General features: G+C 44.0%; 4 protein-coding genes across 4 annotated transcripts in view; 1 reads left to right on the top strand and 3 right to left on the bottom strand.

The window, feature by feature from the left end:
• The window catches only part of LOC126567999 (sodium-dependent nutrient amino acid transporter 1-like), a 322,406-nt gene extending 320,975 nt beyond the window's left edge, over positions 1–1,431 (bottom strand). The window contains exon 1 of the mRNA XM_050224394.1: positions 1,059–1,431. Coding sequence (XP_050080351.1) covers positions 1,059–1,431 — 373 coding nt within the window. The remainder of the gene's footprint in view (positions 1–1,058) is intronic.
• LOC126568447 (probable 6-phosphogluconolactonase) overlaps positions 1–18,017 on the top strand; it is an 81,296-nt gene that overhangs the window by 18,844 nt on the left and 44,435 nt on the right. The gene's annotated exons all lie outside the window — the stretch shown is intronic.
• LOC126568002 (sodium-dependent nutrient amino acid transporter 1-like) lies at positions 6,490–8,982 on the bottom strand. Its single transcript, XM_050224397.1, has 7 exons — positions 8,882–8,982; positions 8,357–8,663; positions 8,072–8,294; positions 7,734–8,004; positions 7,554–7,657; positions 6,840–7,468; positions 6,490–6,752 (listed from the first exon to the last, which is right to left on the bottom strand). Exons 1-7 carry the CDS (start codon positions 8,948–8,950, stop codon positions 6,490–6,492), a joined length of 1,866 nt encoding a protein of 621 aa, XP_050080354.1. The 5' UTR covers positions 8,951–8,982.
• Positions 14,490–17,830, bottom strand: LOC126568024 (sodium-dependent nutrient amino acid transporter 1-like). Its single transcript, XM_050224420.1, has 5 exons — positions 17,792–17,830; positions 15,948–16,465; positions 15,515–15,886; positions 14,824–15,452; positions 14,490–14,748 (listed from the first exon to the last, which is right to left on the bottom strand). The coding sequence occupies exons 1-5, from the start codon at positions 17,828–17,830 to the stop codon at positions 14,498–14,500; spliced, it is 1,809 nt and encodes a 602-aa protein (XP_050080377.1). The 3' UTR covers positions 14,490–14,497.

The raw sequence follows: 18,017 nt of genomic DNA, 5'->3' as shown, positions 1-18,017 counted from the left end.
GTTTTATCAACACCTGAAGAGAACTACCTATCGATCACCATATTAGGAATTTCTTAGACTATTGTAAACTTTGAAGGTTGAATAACGGGTAGTCTATTACTCTCAATGTTATCTAAAATCAAACGTAGAAATTATAAATTCACTCCCACCTGCTTATAATCGTAAGAATTAATAGGAAAAGAAAACGAAAGCTTGTTCAGCTTTATTGTTGCATGTGGGAATTTTCTATCCATAGCTTTTGTTTAAGTTGATCGTAATCAAATCAGAGTAAATCATGAAAATGGTTTCTTTTTATGTTAGTAGGAGAGAAAAGAGAAGGTTTTTAAAGTACATTTTGAAATTTTTGTTTAAGGAATTGTCCAAACCATTCCTATGTAAAATAATCAAGGAAAGACACTGATTCTTCAAAATTATACAGCATAAGTTATTTAAAAAATAAAAAGTACTGTGGTAAGAATTCTTCATGTAGCAGTGAAAATCAAACTTAAAAACTGTAAAATTGCCAAAAAATAGAGTATTAAATATTGTATTAGTAGTGTATTTTATCAATAAGTTGTGAGCCTAAAAGCCGCAGAATATCTTCACCAAACTAGCCAGAATGAAGTTTAATTGATATAGCGTTTAATAACCTTTTTATAGCAAATAATCTATGTAGTCGATGTCTTGCTGACAACGACTGATAAAATCACTGTGTTTATAGTATATTTAACGAGCTAAACAAAAAGCATCAGAAGAGTAGGAAAACACAACTACTATGCAACAATATACTTCAATTACGAGCCAAATGAAAACACGAGATCAATTACAATTCAATATAGTGCATTTATCCGGAGAAAGGAAGGAAATCATTCGCGTGTGGATAATGAGACCAATTTCCGATACTTCACAATGCATTCCCGTTCTAAATTACTTTCGAAACAATAGCTCTACGGCACGTTCCTTTACACTTTCTATAAAGCTTCACTTGTTTGCTCGGTGTAAATCCCCGTGTCCAAGGCACGTGTGGACATTTCTTCTAATCTTCTAAAAAACCAACACTTTCACACACAGCTTCTTACCTCGCATGATGGGTGACACATCGTAAACCTTGACGCTGCCACGGCTCGAAAACTGACCCATCACCATCTCCAGGTAGTAGATGGGTCGTCCAACAACGAGCAGCACAATCAGGTACGGGATAACGAACGCCCCACCACCGTTACGGAACGCGGTCGACGGGAACTTCCACACATTGCCCAGCCCTACCGAGAGCGCAATGCAGGACATCAGGAACTCCACACCCTTGTCCCATTTTTCCCGCTCAACTGCTGGTGGTTTTTCGAGCTTGTCCAATGCTGCCTGTGGTGGTTTTGTGTCGTTCAATGTCTGGTCCGTGGCTGGCAGTCCGACATCATCCGACGCCACAAAGCCAGGATTATCTGCACCGGACATTGTGGTGTCGATTGTCGCTGGCACTGGTATGCTAGTGGTATGCTGTACTCACGTAGAGCGACGCTAAAGTGATCGAAAACTATGGGTACGTGTGCCGATTGTGTCCGGTCCCGGTGACACAATTATAATGTACAATTTTCACCACTAAACACCACATTCGCTGTGGAGAAGGGCATTCGTGTTGTTGGTGTTGTTTTTTCGTCTTCTTGGTAAGAAATTAATGCACCAACAGATCCACTAGCCCGGGTTGACCGGGTCTAAATTATACTAGCACGGTCGAGGCACGATCGAGCATTAGTAGCGGTTTTTGTCTGATTACAACTCGAATTCGGCACACGGTTGTAACGCGCTGAAGCGTGGCGAAAAACAGACACTTCTCAAGGACCTAGGTACGAAGGACAGCGTCATCGAACCACACAGACACTCACACGCTGATCAATCGCCGATACGAATTCAGTTTGAGGCTTGTCGGTTGTAGGAGGATGTTGGACACCTTAACCGAGTTGGAATTGCGGTCGATGGAGTCACTTCCTAGACACTAAGAGAGTAGCTCAATTTAGCTCACTTCCTAGTCACCGTTTGATCTACAACTTTGTGACTCTTGTGTTCACAAAATTGTGTTTAATTTCTTTTCAATAATTCGCACATGTAACACAATATATTTACACACACACACATAAGCGGCAACTAGAGAGTCACGATCAGTCTGAGAAGCTCGCCCCGGGAGCTTGTGCGCGTGTCCGTTCGACTTGAGCGCTCGTTTGCTAGTGAGGGGTTCCGATGTCGGCGGCAATTAGTTTATAGCCATCGACCCAACCATGCTCGTCTCGATTCTAATCAGCCGCGTCCGCTTGGACCGAGGGTTTGCCTTACTGCTCGCCATGTCGGCGCACACACAGGTGAACCATTAAACTCCCGAACGGGGCGCCGATTGGGAAGGGAACCTTGCTTAAAGGGGGATTTTTGTTTTATTCTCTCGCACGCATCAAACTTCCCAATCGCTTGCGGCTGCTCCAATCAAAGTGCGATATAAAAATTAAAAGTCCCAAATCTTGAAACGGGGAATTCTTGTCCTTCTTTTTCGCAAAAACGCATCACACGCCGTAAAAAGGTACGACTATTGCTGTTTGGAAGCTGGTTTAAGCTGGCGGACAACATAAGTCAAAGACAGTGGTAGAATTATAGTTTCGCTTACGTAAAAAGACAGCCCCAAACTACGACCGAGCTGAAGGTACAATGGGTCTTTTTTTGTTGCTGATGTAGCAGTTATTGCTATTTATATTTGCACATTGTTCTTGGTGTAGTTAGAGTTGTACAAGATACGCGTCACGATGGCAGAAAACAAAAATTGCACACTTCAACAAGCGGTGGATTTGACTTTATAATTCTTCCGCAGGCGAGGCAGCAGGCGTTAAAGTGGCGGAAAATTATAGCAACGTTCTTTGTGTGCTAGTTTTGCGGATAGCAAAATTTAATATACCTTAAAGTGGATACTTTCGATTTTGTTGAATCATTGATCTACTTCACCTGACATGTTGATTATTTCCTTATTTTACATTTGAGTTCTTTTTGTTTGAAAATCAATTTTTATATGATTGTTGGTGATTAAACCTACATATTTTTGTAGTATTTTTCATCCTTTTTTCTTATTTTTGCTTAATCGAAAAAATTTTAATGTGTTTTTTATGACTTTCATTAAACTTGTTTTTCTTGTTTTCATTTCTCACGAACTACAAATGCAAACTTGCAACTCACAACAAATGAACATTTTCAATTTTATTGCCTTTATTTCTTCCTATATTCGCAGTCAGCAAAAGACCCTGATCTCATCGACCATTAAGTGTACTAAGTTCCCCTAAAACCTGCTGTCATGATTTTTTCTCGCAGTTCTCTTGCTCTCTTGTAACATACGTTGGTGGTTAGCACACGATTTCACCTTCACTATCAGTTCCACTGGCCAAATTCCGCATTTTGCCATGCTGGCGATCATCAACGTGGCTCCTATTAATTCTAAATTTAACAACTGTTTGACATAAGACGCCATTCTTTGTACGAAAAAATGGCGAATCCTTCAAGTTCCAATAGTTTTTGTGATCTTATTATGCAAGGAATGTAATAAAGAGCAACAAAACCGGAACGATCGTCTCACTATTTAACTCTCTCCTCCGGGAAAAATTCTTATCACCATCAAGGAAGGCGAACGATCCGGCTCACGTGCCAGCAATTGCAACGATAGCAGTATTCGCTGTGCCACGAGGACCCATATAAATATTTACCCGTGAATGCAACGTTACTTCAGGTTCATTCCTTGGAAGGCCGGATCCCAGATCCAGATACAGCCGGCTGTGTGGCGTATGACAAACCCCGTAGGCAAATAATAGATCCAATGTCCCACTAAACGGTCCCAGTTTGTGGCGGCGGAAACAAACAAGAAATCTTGAGGAGTCTCCCACCAACAAGAGGTGCTATAATTTGTTATGGACTACAATTTCCTGTCCGGTATCTTAGTACCGATACTAGGCGTTCGGTGTTCTACAGACAAAATAAAAAAAATGACACCCTCCAGATGCATTTCGCCCTACTCATGGCATAGTTTACGATTTAATTGATATATCATCGGCGCGATAACACCTCTTCCCAGAAGCAACCTATTGCTGTGGACTGTTTGTTTTGGCTTGATTTTTGTCTTTTCTTTTGCTGTTTTGCGCACATTCTTTCGCGTCCATTATTATGGGCGCACCATCCCGCCGTGGTTCGACCTGCGCCATGAATCGTCTGGTGTCTTATATTACCAGCCTGTAATTGAAGCGTAATTACCCTTGGACGAAAATAATAGCTGCCAACCGCTTTAGAATGCGTACGCGAATGTGCGATTTCGATCTTACACAATCGGAGCCATAATGCACCTAGTTCGGAATCGTTGTCCTAGTCCCTGCAAACAACTTCAACAACATGGCCATTCCCTAGTCACGTGGTGTACGGATAGCGCAAGCGACGAGTCAATATTATTTACACCCATGCAATGATTAGCTATCTTGTCGCGAAAGCACTAAAAGTTCTACAGAAAGCTTTGTGTGTTTGGGGTTTTTTTTTTTCGGTGAGGTTAATCTTTATCTAACAGACGCAATCTGCGAGATGTGTCGCATCATGGTGAGGAGAAATTGTGGGCTGATAATCAGCTACTTGGAGTTTATATAAGTGAGTCATCGGGTATGGCAAATGCAATTGAAAATGGTCGTCTCCGTTCTGGTGAAATTAATCTTTTTTTTTCTGTCATTGCAGGATGACAAAATCATCAGAACTCCGCGAAAAGTCTTACTCTTTTGTTTTTTGAACCTTTGAAATTGTGACTTTCCAGGTTTTTATTTTATTTTATATTTTTTTAACGATTCGTTTTACTCATTTTTTTCTAAGGTCTTTTAGTATTTAGTATTTAGTGAATTTATCATTTTTAGCAAATTGTGGCAACTTGTTTATTGATGTACATTCTTTCTGTTTTATGTTTTTTTTTTTTTTTTACTTTGATATCCAAACTTCAATATAACCTATTCAATCTTTAACTCACTATCATGTTGCTTTATCTACGAACAATGTTTGTTGTAAAAATATTTGGTATTTCAATGTATGGTGTCTCCCGTTCACCGCTTTCTACAAACACTTCAAACGCTACACAATGCCAATAATTATATCATTCTACAGTCGACAATCAACTAGTCTTCTACTAACGACAGGACCACCACGTCATAATTATTCCGATAGTAAGCAGGTGCGGGACTTCTTTTTCCACTTCTGCCAACTACCCTTTATGTGGTCATCAAACGCTAACTTCCGAAACGACTACTTGATTTGATGGACCGCCCTACGCGACTCACGGCTCTCGCCACCTTCGATCAATCACATTTGCTAACAGCTCACGTATATCATTCACGTATCGGCGAACAGCATTCAGCCGAAGGGAAAGTACCACAAACCCTCGCCTTCAACAGTTGGGAACACTGGTCCCCTACGTTTTCTGGCACGAGTTTTAACATGCGTTCTACAGGCAACATGAGAAGCTTCAGCAAGGGTATGTACCGTGTTTGTTGGAGCTACTTGCACTCGCGTTCCTTTATTTGCCAGCCGCCAACACAAACACTAGCCTTGGGAATATTACTGGAGAAGCTAGAGGATTATCGCTTGAGGCTTGCTTGTAGTCATTTTTTCCCGGTCCACTTGGTTCGATGGCAAATCCCAAAAGAGTTGGCCATTTCTTGGGATTTCCCGTTGGATAGTCCGGGAAGCTCTTATCCTTAGCTTTACAGATCGTTTACTGTGATCATGTTGGTTCGTTGTTTTTTCTCCTCCTCCTCGTCAATGTCGATGTTGGACAAATGTTGGGAATCCCTTTTTAGGTGTGCGCCAAACATCATGAGGTGTATTTTTGTTCCTTTTTTATGCATTTGTTTATTTATTTTAGGTACTGGGCATGTTGAACGCATGTTAAATTCAGCGATTCGTTGCGAGACTGTGTGTGGTTACGGTGATTTTTGTCAACCTTGAATCAAACAAGGAATAAATTATAAGAGTGCAAAATATGCGTTGTGTGCGACGAATGGAAAGTTACTCTCTTGAAGAGAATATGCAAATGCTTTTGGAAGTTGTTATATGTAACAAACATCAATCTGTTACTCATCGTTCTCTTTGTTTCATTAGATTTAATGATTTTATTTTACTGTGGAGGAAGCTTTTTGTGTAAAATAGTTGTGATTTTTCCCTCATAATTTTCCGTATTTAAAAGACCAAAGAGCTTTACCCAATAATAGCTTAACGTTCTTCGTACAACTTTGGTAAAATTTATTAGTATTATAAAACAAACAAAACTACAAATACTTCTATCACTTGTTCATTAATGTTACAGCGCGAGTGAACACAAAAACTAGTGTGATGTAACTAATTCTAAGCAACGTTTCCACATTTTCTCAGAAGTTCGAGAAAATGTAACGCCCGTTCGCATTCGAGAGTAGCTCGATCATTACTATCGACCAAGGTACTATCACTTGGTGTCACTTGGAGCACCGTTCAGCCAATGTTAAACATTCGCTTCTTGATTCGCTTCAAAGCGTTCGTGCTCTCCGGTCGACTGTTTTGATACTGTTCCTCCTCGGTCTGATACCGCACCCGAACGGCATCATTCTCCGGACCCCAAACGTCCATCGGTTCCAGCGCGTTTCGAGCAGCTTTACGTAGCGATTCCGTCTGCTTACAGCGCCGCCGGTAAATCGCGTAAATGTACCAGCCGGGTAGTTGCAGAAAGGCGATGACGTAGATAAACAATCCTAAAACTGAGAAGCAAACCAAGAAAAAAAGACACATTCATTCAACCACCATACGAACAAGACGACCTTGTGTCATGTGGCTTGTACACCTACCATTGTACCCCATCGGGACCTTTTGCAGCTCAAAGTCGGCAAAGCTGAAGATAAGAATGAGCAGTGTGGCGGCCGGTGCAATTAGTCCCCAGCACACCCGCCAGTAGAACGACGTTTCGATGCCGAGCATAAACTTTATGTCCCGGCAGATACGATCCACCCCGTAGATCCACGCCACCGTGGCCAGCTCAAGCACGGCAAACGTTAGCGTCACATACTTCGCACCATAGTAATCGATCACATCGAGAAAATCGAACCCACCGGGCGTCAGGTAGAGCAGCCCGAGAAAGTATCCAACGGTAACGGTTCCGAGCACAACCTGCCAGTGCTTGAGGTGTGGACGCTGGTCCCGAATAGCGGTAATGATGCTGGTCGTTACGCCCAGATTACTACCGACGCCAACGATGAACAGCATCAGGAAGAACAGGGCAGCAAACAGCTGGGGCACAAACTGGAATTTGGCGATCGCATCCGGGTACGTCATAAAGGTGAGTCCGGCACCGTCTCGAGTGAGCTTCTGTATGTCCGGCTGTCCGCTAACGTACGCCAAATTGCCGATCACCCCGAACACGATACAACCGGCAACGATCGAGGTGAATGTGTCGAGCCAGGAGATAATGACGGCGTCACTGACAGAGGATGGAGAACACAGAGCGGTCACCTTTTTTTGCCTCTACCCGTTTGCAATTAACAAACCGATTGCCAAAAACTTACCGGTGCACGTTGTTGCTGAAGTTGTTGAAGGACGAGTACGCGATAATTCCACCGTAGCAGACGGACAGTGAGAAAAAGCACTGCGTGACTGCTTCGTACCATACCTGCAACGGAGGAAAGGAAATTGAATGAGTGTAACGCGCGTTGCCTAACTTTAGGCGGGTTCAGCGTAACGCTTACCTCGATGCTGAGAAGCTTATCCCACTGTGGTGTTATGAAGTACAGTATGCCCTGCATTGCACCGTCAAGCATTAGGGTTTGGATGAGAAGGATCAGTATGATCACATACGGGAAGATCGCGAGGAAATAGGACGCTTTGCCGGTACTTTTCGCACCCCGAACGAGGATCGTTGCAACAACAATCCAGGCAAAGAGGAGACACAGTGCCAGCTTCCAGTCAGGCACGCCCAGACCATCGTCCAGTGAAGGAGCTTTATGTATGACTTCCTTTCTGTGGAATTAAGATCAAATAGACTCTTAGTATGGAACTAAAGATAATTATATTAAAATAAACTTACAGAAAATACAGCTCCGCAGACGATTGCAATCCAACGGACGTGTTGGTCGGCTCGAGCCTTCCAACAAACGAAGAATTCACACAGTTTGCCCAGGAAGGGTTACACTCGCTCCACGGCAACGTGCTGCTAAACGACGCCACAAAGTATCGGAACGTGATCGCCAACACCGGCGCATAGTAAGTCATCACGACGAACATAGCGATCGTTTGTGCCACACCGATCCCTGCAAAGTGTAAGTTTTGCAACGTTAGCACTATTAAAACACCACGACAAGCAGTACCGTACCTCGCATAGCTGGTGCTAGATCGTAAAGCTTCACACAACCTCGGCTCGAAAACTGTCCCAAAATCATCTCCAGATAGTAGATCGGACGTCCGACGATAAACAGTACGATCAGGTACGGTAGCAGAAATGCGCCGCCACCGTGCTTGAGGGCCGTGTATGGGAACTTCCAGATGTTGCCAAAACCGACCGAGTACGCAATGCAGGACAGCATAAACTCAATGTCGCGGCCCCATTTGTCACGCGTCGTGCTCGTGCTGGTTTTCGTGTCGTCGCTGATCGTTTGCAGTGTGGTGCTAGAATTCATCGGCTGTTGGAAAGTGGGTGAGAAATCGATTAGCCAATCAATTAACGTTAATCCGCTTCTGGTTCGGTCGGAGCAACTTCAAACAAGCTGGCGCATTCGAGGATTTACGGCAACCTCATGCACCGTCATTGTTGTGAATATGCGAAGCAAAACAAAATCAAGATTGCATGTGAATGCGCTTATCAGTCCGTTCGATCTCACTGCGTCAGCATGACACTTACCGATGCTACCGATCGCGTATCTGCCTTCCCGTTCTCTGTCGGTTCTGCACTGTACGCATGGTTTTCCATGATAACGTCCTCGAATATGATAATAACTGTCAAAAGTACTATACAACCGTGGGCGCGCGATCACCTGTCACTCACACTCTCACTTACTTAATTTGTTTTGCTCTGCCGTTCGACGTTGTAAGAGGACGATGTTGTCTCGATCGCGAGTGAAGTGCATTTAAAGCTACCGCACTGGATGCACGACACATTTAATCCGCGGACGATTTCTGAATGAACCTGCACGCTGTTACTCAATACCAACTAAGGCTGTGACTAGAGCGTTGCCCGGTGTAAACACTTAATCGAAGATCATCACATCGCTACGCTACGATCATAGTACGACAGTGTGGTTGCTGTAGGTGTGTATGTGATGCATATGGGGAACCGGCTGTAGTATTTCCATCTCGTAAAACCCGAACCAACGGAACACGGTCGCCAGGGTATTCCCAACAGCAAAACCGGTAAGTCAGACCCGTACGCCCAGACACACTGCCACCCACCGAAGAGCGCTCTGTGTACTTTCTACGATTTTTTTTAATTTATTTCTACACAAACTGTTTTTTGTTGTTGTTTTACACTTAGAAAGTTGGCAACCATCGATGATTGTAAATTAAGCGCTTGGAGGAGGTTTCCGTCTACTTCCCAAAACGGGGAAAAGTTATTAGTTCAATATTAATAGCAAACCACTTACGAACACTAACACAGAGGGGTAGCTCAAACCGTTTGAAGACTAAAATAATTCTTAGACATCTTTTTCATTCCTACTCGCCATAAACGTTACATAAATATTGCTTAATGGTCCTTCTTGTAAGATAAAGCTGGGCAAGGTTTTCAGAAGTACATCAGTTGTTATGATAAACCTTCCCCAACCGTAAAGCAAAGCTGTTAATGTGATAAGAGCTTTACAGTTTCATCTTTCGCGGGCCATAAACAGCCAGAACAACCCGTCACCATCATCTGCTCGCACATTTTCTCGGGTGTGTGAGATCTATTGGCAAGGCTTTGCGTTGCGGAATTGGCATCAATTTGGCGTACATTCCACCGGTCAAAGGGTGTGTAGATTTCCCTGGAATAAAGACTTCCATCATCGGTTCGCTTATGGGGGGAAAACGAACCTTTAATCGTAATATTTTTTGTTCCGCTAGCAAAGTATGCATCGTTTGTAGTGGATGCAACATTTGGGATTTTACGTAGAATCGAAAAGAACTTCTGAGCAATAGGTTTGCTATTTGCCCCTGTTCTATGAAATAGCTAGTCATACCGCATGATACGCTCGAATAGTTTAAGATGAGGGAAAACATATTCATTTGCTGGTTAAATAGTGGTTTGTTGTGGGCAGGAACAGTCATGAACATTCTTTCGAGGATAGTCATAATTAGTGTTTATGTACGATGATAGATTTTCTTACCGGTTTTTACCGATTGCGAACAGATTATTGCAGATGTGTCAATGAAATAAACATCTTTTGATGACTTTTTGGCAAAGTAAACCAATCCGAGGGCCGACCTAAACAGTGCACTCTTCTCTTCTTATGACACGCTTTGATTAAGACAACAACTCCAGGGACCAGATAGTTCATGCTCAATAAATCCTCTCTTGCAGAAAACTCCTGTGAGGAAAACACGTTAGGACACCAAAGTTTGACTAATGGTTATCCTTAACACACTTTGTTGTGTTTAGGAATATTAACGATTAGATACTCTTTTCTGTTGTTCATGCAAAAGTAGTTTTATTTCTGATAAAAAGTGTTAACAATTTTACGAACAATATTTTTCCCAACTCCAACACTTTTCGAAGCTTTTTCCTCGTGTCTCTTAGACTGGTCGGTATGATATTGCCGCCGTACGGTAGAATCCTCCGGGCCCCAATCGGTCGCAGGTTGACAGGCGCTTTTTATTTTATCAACTAATCGTGTCTCCGTCCTTTTGCTCAGGGCATGAATAGCCCATACTATCACTTGCACCATAACGAAGCCATAAAGACACCAACCAAATACTATGAAAAAAGAAGGGAAAAATTTTTTTTTTTTTGTGGAGACTGAAACGAATCGTTTGTAACTTGCTACTAGTTGCTTCATACCAGTCATGCCCGTCGGAACCGGCAGTGGGCTATAGTGAATGAAGCTAAACAACCATATGACAACGATGATACCGAGTGTTACAAAGCTCCAGCAAACTCGCCAAAATACACCGGTCCGTCTGTCCAGCATGAGCTGAATGTCGTGTGCAATCTGCTCTACACCATACAACCAGCAAAAGGTAACAATTTCCAGTATGACAAGTGTCAGCGTTGTCAGCGTAACGCCATACTTGTCCACCACATCTAACACGTGCAGCCCACCCTGGAAAGGAAGATTGACCATGTACCGAAAGCTTCATGTCTGGTGACTTTCCCCCCATCGAAGAAAGTACAAACGCACCGGTGTAATGTAAACCAATCCACAGCCGAACCCGTAGATGGCAATCATTACCACCACCTTCCAGTTGGACAACCGCGGGAAACGGTCCCTCACGGCAGTTATAATTGTTGTCACGATACCGGTATTGCTGCCCAGTCCAAGCAGGAAAAACATCATAAAGAACAGCACAGCAAAAACGTTCTGTGCCGCATCGAATTTGGCGATTGCGTCGGGATACGTGATGAAAGTTAGTTGGGGACCTTGCAGCTGCATGTCCTCCACACGGTTGCCCGTTATGTGTGCGATGTTGCCGACGATACCGAACACGACGATGCCCGATATGATGGAGGTGAAGGTGTCTAGCCAGGATATGATCATGGCATCGCTGGAGATGGAATAGAAATACCTTTGGATTACTAATGAACCATGAGAAACTAATCTGAAGTAAGTGAGGGATGGAAATTAATTCATTTAGAGCGAGAGCTATCGAAAATCTCACCTAGCTAAGTGATTTAAACTTAAGCTTACCGGTAAATGTTGTTATTGAAGCTGTTGTAGGAAGCAAAAACGATAACTGAACCAAGCGATATAGTTAACGAGAAGAAACACTGCGTTACTGCCGCATACCAAACCTGCAAAACCATCAAAAATTTACAACCGATATGGTTTATGCAGTCATCATCTCCGCCGGCCCTACCTGGACGTCCAGCAGCTTTTCCCACTGGGGTTTCAACAGGTACAGTATGCCCTGGTCAGCGCCCTCAAGCGTACAGGTACGGATGAGCAACACCAGCAATATCAAATACGGGAAGATTGCCAAGAAATAGGATGCCTTCCCAGAGCTACGAATCCCTTTAATCAAAATGCACGTGATACAGATCCAGCAGAACATCAAACACAGTGCAAGCTTCCAATCTGGCACACCGATGCCTTCGTCCACCGTCCAATAGTTGTGCAGCACGGTACGATTAAAGAAGAACTCTGCCGATGGTCGAAAGGACGCATTCTGTACACGCCCTTTAAACTCCGAATCAACACATCCGCTCCATTCCGGTTCACAACGACCCCACGGCAAAGGATTCCCGAACGAAGCCACGAAGTAGCGTACCGAAAGCGAAAGTACCGCCGCATAATAACCCAGAATGAGCAGCAGCGCTAGTGTTTGACCAACGCCCACCCCACGCATCAGTGGAGCCACGTCAAACACCTGGATGCAGCCACGGCTCGAGAACTGACCCATCACCATCTCGAGATAGTAGAGCGGACGGCCGACGAGGAACAGTACCACCAGGTACGGGATGAGAAATGCACCGCCACCGTTCTGCATGGCCGTGTACGGAAAGCGCCATATGTTGCCGAAACCAACCGACAGCGCGACACACGACAGCAGGAACTCGATACTGCGGCCCCATTTCTCGCGCACTAGCGCTCCATCCGGCTTGGGCAGGGTGTTGACTTCCGGCGCCTCACCGGCGCCGATGGTTAATTGGGTAGAACCGATGATGGGTTTCGAGGCGGCGGTGGTCATGGTGTTCTGTAACTTAATTATATCATCAAGCCGTTAGTTGCCATGTTGCAGTGATTGTCTTTGATTGGAGTTGACGGGCCGGCCGATGCAGGCAGGGAACGTGACTGAGCGGATGTGAAGCGACTGATCTTAGATTGGTGGTACGGTGAAAGTGCTACTGGGAAAATACGTATCGCAAGGAATCTGATGCAACTTGTCAAATGGAGAGTAATCATTTAAATCTATCGCTGATGAACATTTGCCGGAAAAGAAGCTGAAGCTATCTTGCAGTTCTTTCTTAAATTAGGCTTTAGTTTGCTTTATCAAATGATGCGATAAGCAAGAGGAAGAAATATTTTTTTCATACTTACAAAGCGTTCTAAAAAAAGTGCTTTGTCCTTGAAGTTAGTATTTTAACTTTATGAAACATCATTTGACGATTCATGGATTTATGCAAATTAATTTAAAAAAAAATGTCCAACATAATTTTTACGATCGAATGTTTCGTTAACACCTGTGCATATTTTTACATAATTTTCTTTAGTTGGTGGTTTATATTCTTTTGTTTTCTGTTTATTATTTCTTCCACATTTTCTTATGTTTCAGAGCTCTTCTTAAAGTTTTTGATAGGAATAATTATAACAATTTTTCTAACGATTTTATCCAGCGTAAAATCTTAAACATGTTATAATTTATGTTGTTATTTTCTAAAGCAAGAAATTTATGCACTATTTTCCGTTCAAGGAAACATTACAAAATGTCGTTACACATGTGCAATGTGCAGTGAAAATCACATTAACCTACATATTACTACTGCTCCCAACCTATCTCACCGTTACCAAAATCCCGCACCACGTATTTTCTACTTCGAAACACGAAAATGTTATCACTTTTTCCAATAAAGTTCTCCTTCCAATTTTCACCTTTTTGCAACCGATTTCCATCTGGATAGAATCACTAGTAGCATGTGGTTTTAGCACGCCATTCGATGTATTTTTGTTCCGTGTCCCCAGCGATTGCTTTGTTCGATTGCACTTTCATACACCACTCACCACAAACGATTTGGCAACACGCCCCGATGGTAACAGTCGCGTTCGCTGGCTGACTGTCTTTTGTGTACTGCGGCCGCCGTTAGTTCCCGTAGCGCTAGGAAAAGGAACACGACGTAGATCAAACGACCAAAGCAGTTTGTGGAGATTGGGTGGCTAGTTGTTTCCGGCACTGGGAAAGGTGGCTGCACTTTTATTGCTGATAGATGCACCACTTGCAGCCCAGCTAGACGAGCGAATGGTGTGTGGATACTCCAAGTGGTTCCAACATGGTGTGGTTGTAAAGACTTTCATTGAATTCTTAGAATCGTTTACTGTTGTGCTGGGTAAGGAAACGATTGAATTGCTTCAATTTTTCTTTGGCATCCACTCAACGACAACACTGCATCGCAAATGTCTATCACTGGCGCGAAAAAGTCTCTACGTTTGTTGCTTTATTATCACAGGGATAAATTGCACCCCGTTAGACAGGGTAAACCAAGCACTGCACACCTTTTTATCTAAACGGTTTCTCCACTACTACGGCGAGTTTTCGCAAAATGGTTGTTAGGTGGAGCGAGCTAACGAAAGCGAAAAGGTCGAAAGATAAATATGTAACCTGCAGTATAACTATTCTAGTCAAATATTTTGCTACACAATCTGTCCACACAATGTTGTACCGGGACGGCACTAAAGTGACACCTTTTGCTTTCCATCTTGCTGTACTGTTCGCGTGTAATTTCGTTTTCTGGCCCCCAGTTGCTGGTGGGTTGGAAGGCTGTCTTCCATTTCGTGCGCCAACCTTTCTCGTCTTGCGTTAGGATTGCATAAGCGGCCCATAACGGGAGCTGAAGGATGGCAAACGTGTACAGAATCCATCCCGCAACTAGAGTAGGTGTGCGAGAAGTGATAAGATTGAAGTTCGTTTGCTGTGATAGATTGGCTTGTTGCAATTACTTACCATTATATCCCACGGGGACATTCAGTGGGACATAGTCGACAAAACTCACTACCAGAATGATACCGACCAGCATCGGAGCAAGGAATCCCCAGCAGATACGCCAGAACAGGCCAGTTTCTAGCTGCAACATAAACTTAATGTCCCGACAGACACGATCCACACCGTAGATCCAGGCGAACGTTAGAATTTCAAACAGTGCTAGCGTGAGTGTAACGTACTTTGCACCGTATGTATCCAAGACATCCAGCAGATCCAATCCACCAGGAGCTAAGTACACGACACTTACGCAAAACATCGTCACACTTACACTCATCACAACTTTCCAGTTTTCAACCGTTGGGCAACGATCGCGGATCGCCGTGATGACGCTAGTGATCGCACCCAAATTACTGCCAATTCCCACGATGAAGAACATCAGGAAGAACAGTACTGAAAAGAGTTGTGGACAGTATTCGAATTTCGCGATAGCGTCAGGATATGCCATGAACGTTAGTCCCGGTCCTTCCCGTACGATGTCCTGGATGCTGGTCCTGTGTGTAACGTGGGCAAGGTTTCCAAGCACACCGAACACGATGCAACCCACAATAATTGATGTGAATGTGTCTAGCCAAGATATGATCATTGCATCACTAGATTAGAAGAGAACGTTAGAAAGAAGATAGCGTATTGGAGTGTTGTACTCATCACTTACCGGTACACGTTATTGGAGAAGTTGTTGAAGGAGGAGTAAGCGATGATCCCACCGAAGCAAATCGAAAGTGAGAAAAAGCACTGAGTAACTGCTTCCATCCAAACTTTCGCTGAAAAGAGACTCTCCCACTTGGGCGTCAGGAAGAACTTGATGCCCTCGAGTGATCCTTCCAGGCTTAGCGAATGGGCAAGCAGGATAAAAATGATAACGTACGGGAAGATAGCTAGGAAGTAGGCCGCTTTACCCGTGCTGCGCACTCCCTTGATAAGGATCACCACCAGAATGGTCCAAGAAACCAGTAGACAGAGCACAAGTTGTCCATCGGGCCATCCAAGTCCTTCCGATAATGGTGCTCGATGCATTATTGTGTTGCTGTAAGGGGTGATAACAACTATACACATATCCTTAGTCGATTCTCTTTCTATTCACCTACGTGAAATAAAGCTCCGCGGACACATTCCTTCGATCCTCGGTGGTTTCGTCCGACGTATTCGCGTACCCCCGAAAGTCGGAATCAATGCACCGACTCCACGAGTGATGACACTTGCTCCACGGCAGCTCACTGCTGAACGATAGCAGCAGATAGCGTAAGGTTATGGCTAGAACCGGTGTGTAGTATGACATCGCCACTACCATTGCGACCGATTGTCCTACACCGACACCACGCATTGCCGGGGCCATGTCGTAGATTTTAACACATCCTCGGCTACAGAATTGACCCATAGCCATTTCGAGATAGTACAGTGGACGTCCGATCACGAACAGCACCACCAGGTACGGTATTAGAAAGGCGCCACCACCATTGTCTAGGGCGGTGTACGGGAACTTCCAGATGTTGCCAAACCCGACCGAGTATGCGATGCAGGAGAGCGTAAACTCGATGTTGCTGGTCCATTTTTCGCGCACTGGAATCGTTGGGGATGCGATGGCTATGGTGACGCAGTTAGTGTGCTGTTGTGAAAATATAGTTTTAGTATTATGCAGAAAACTAGGAGAAGCTGTGTTGAGATTAGTGGGCATTCATTCGTTGTGCTTGCAAGTGCATTCCCTCTAGCTTTGATCGGGGTGAGGTGTTTAAATATTATTGGAGCTGTTGTTTATATTATCTGGAACACTTTCAGAGGGTTAAATAAGCCATATGGCCAGGTGGTCAGGGTTATCAAGTAATTGGATAGTCAGTTAGTCCTAACTACACGAGCCGCTTAGGGGCAAAGCAGAATTAAAAGAAAATTTACCAAGAGTTCCTTTATCAAAGCGATAACCAGAGGCAGATCTTATTATTAGCGGACTGAGCGGCCACGTCCTAGGCAGCTGCCCAAAACGAATGGGGGGGGGGGGGGGGGTTACATATCAACCCCCCGCCTATCCTAAAGATCTCAAAGCCATTTCCGCTCAGAGCCACAGAGAGGCAGAATCCGCCTCTGGAGATGACGGTTGAAGTGAATGCGTGAAACTGTTTTACTTCATATTTTCATATACTATTTTCCAATGATGGTAAATTGATTAAATAGCTTTTCGTCATCATCATGTGAGAAAATATTGATTTTTTTTGCTTTGCATATCAAAATTATCATGTAACTTTGTTGCGTCTCTCATGTATTGTGCATGGTTTGCAGCAGTTCGACCCCAGCCTAGTCATTATTCTTCCCAATATACAAACAACATGACACAACATTGTCAACAAGGCAACAGGATACACTGATCTTGCTATGCCCTACTTCTCTGCGGTGTTGTTATGGTCGTACGGGAACGGGATAATAATAGCCAAATTTCTGTTTTGGTTGCACTTCGCCCACGCTGCACCACCCACATCCAATCCACCAACACCGCAGGGCCCTTTGAATCAAATCAATTCGCCAATTGAAATGTTGTTTAATGATTTCCCAGAACGCATCCCCGCACGTGCACGTCTGCTGTAGGCAAGTGCATGCACACACACACACACATGAATCCCATCCAATTGACACACGGGGCTGAACGGGGATGGATGGTTAAATTTATTTTGGAACTTTACGCTCTACACTGTGTTAATGCTTCTGCTGGCACAATGCCAGCTAACAAATTGTTCCTCCGTTTTTGCTTGCTACCACCCTTCGCTGGCAATGAATTATGCACTACACCACTAAAGCAGGCGGAAACTACGGAAAAAACTACAAAACTGCTTCCAAAAGTGGCGTACAACCGAACACCTCGAACCTCAGTTGCTGAGGGTGACCTTTGCACGAGGCAATCGAATGAATGGCGCCGGGCGAATGTTGATGCACCCCATCCACGTACGGTTAATCCTTTGGCGATTGTCTTTGGGGTGGTATCCATCGCTGGACCGGTCGTTTCACGTTGATTTGTTGGTTCGCTAAACGATTCGTTTGATTGGATTCGATGGTACGGTTCACGTGTGTAGTTTTCTGTCCATTACGGCACACAATTAGCTGTACACACGCGACACAACAATTGCGTATCGGGGATGTGGATATGGTAAAGTGAAAGAATTTCTCTGATCTAT

This window comes from Anopheles maculipalpis, chromosome 2RL, assembly GCF_943734695.1.
Source record: "Anopheles maculipalpis chromosome 2RL, idAnoMacuDA_375_x, whole genome shotgun sequence".
NCBI classification, from domain to species: Eukaryota; Metazoa; Arthropoda; class Insecta; order Diptera; family Culicidae; genus Anopheles; species Anopheles maculipalpis.
This window is presented reverse-complemented; position numbering and strand designations above follow the sequence as displayed.

Coding starts and splice junctions, on each gene's coding strand:
- LOC126568002 (XM_050224397.1), bottom strand. CDS start 8,950: ATGGAAAACCATGCGTACAGTGCAGAACCGACAGAGAACGGGAAGGCA. Junction 8,664..8,881: donor ATACGCGATCGGTAGCATCG/GTAAGTGTCATG, acceptor ACTTTCCAACAG/CCGATGAATTCTAGCACCAC. Junction 6,753..6,839: donor GGTCCCGATGGGGTACAATG/GTAGGTGTACAA, acceptor TTTGCTTCTCAG/TTTTAGGATTGTTTATCTAC.
- LOC126568024 (XM_050224420.1), bottom strand. CDS start 17,830: ATGGATACCACCCCAAAGACAATCGCCAAAGGATTAACC. Junction 15,453..15,514: donor TTCTCCAATAACGTGTACCG/GTAAGTGATGAG, acceptor CTTCTAATCTAG/TGATGCAATGATCATATCTT. Junction 14,749..14,823: donor TGTCCCCGTGGGATATAATG/GTAAGTAATTGC, acceptor CACCTACTCTAG/TTGCGGGATGGATTCTGTAC.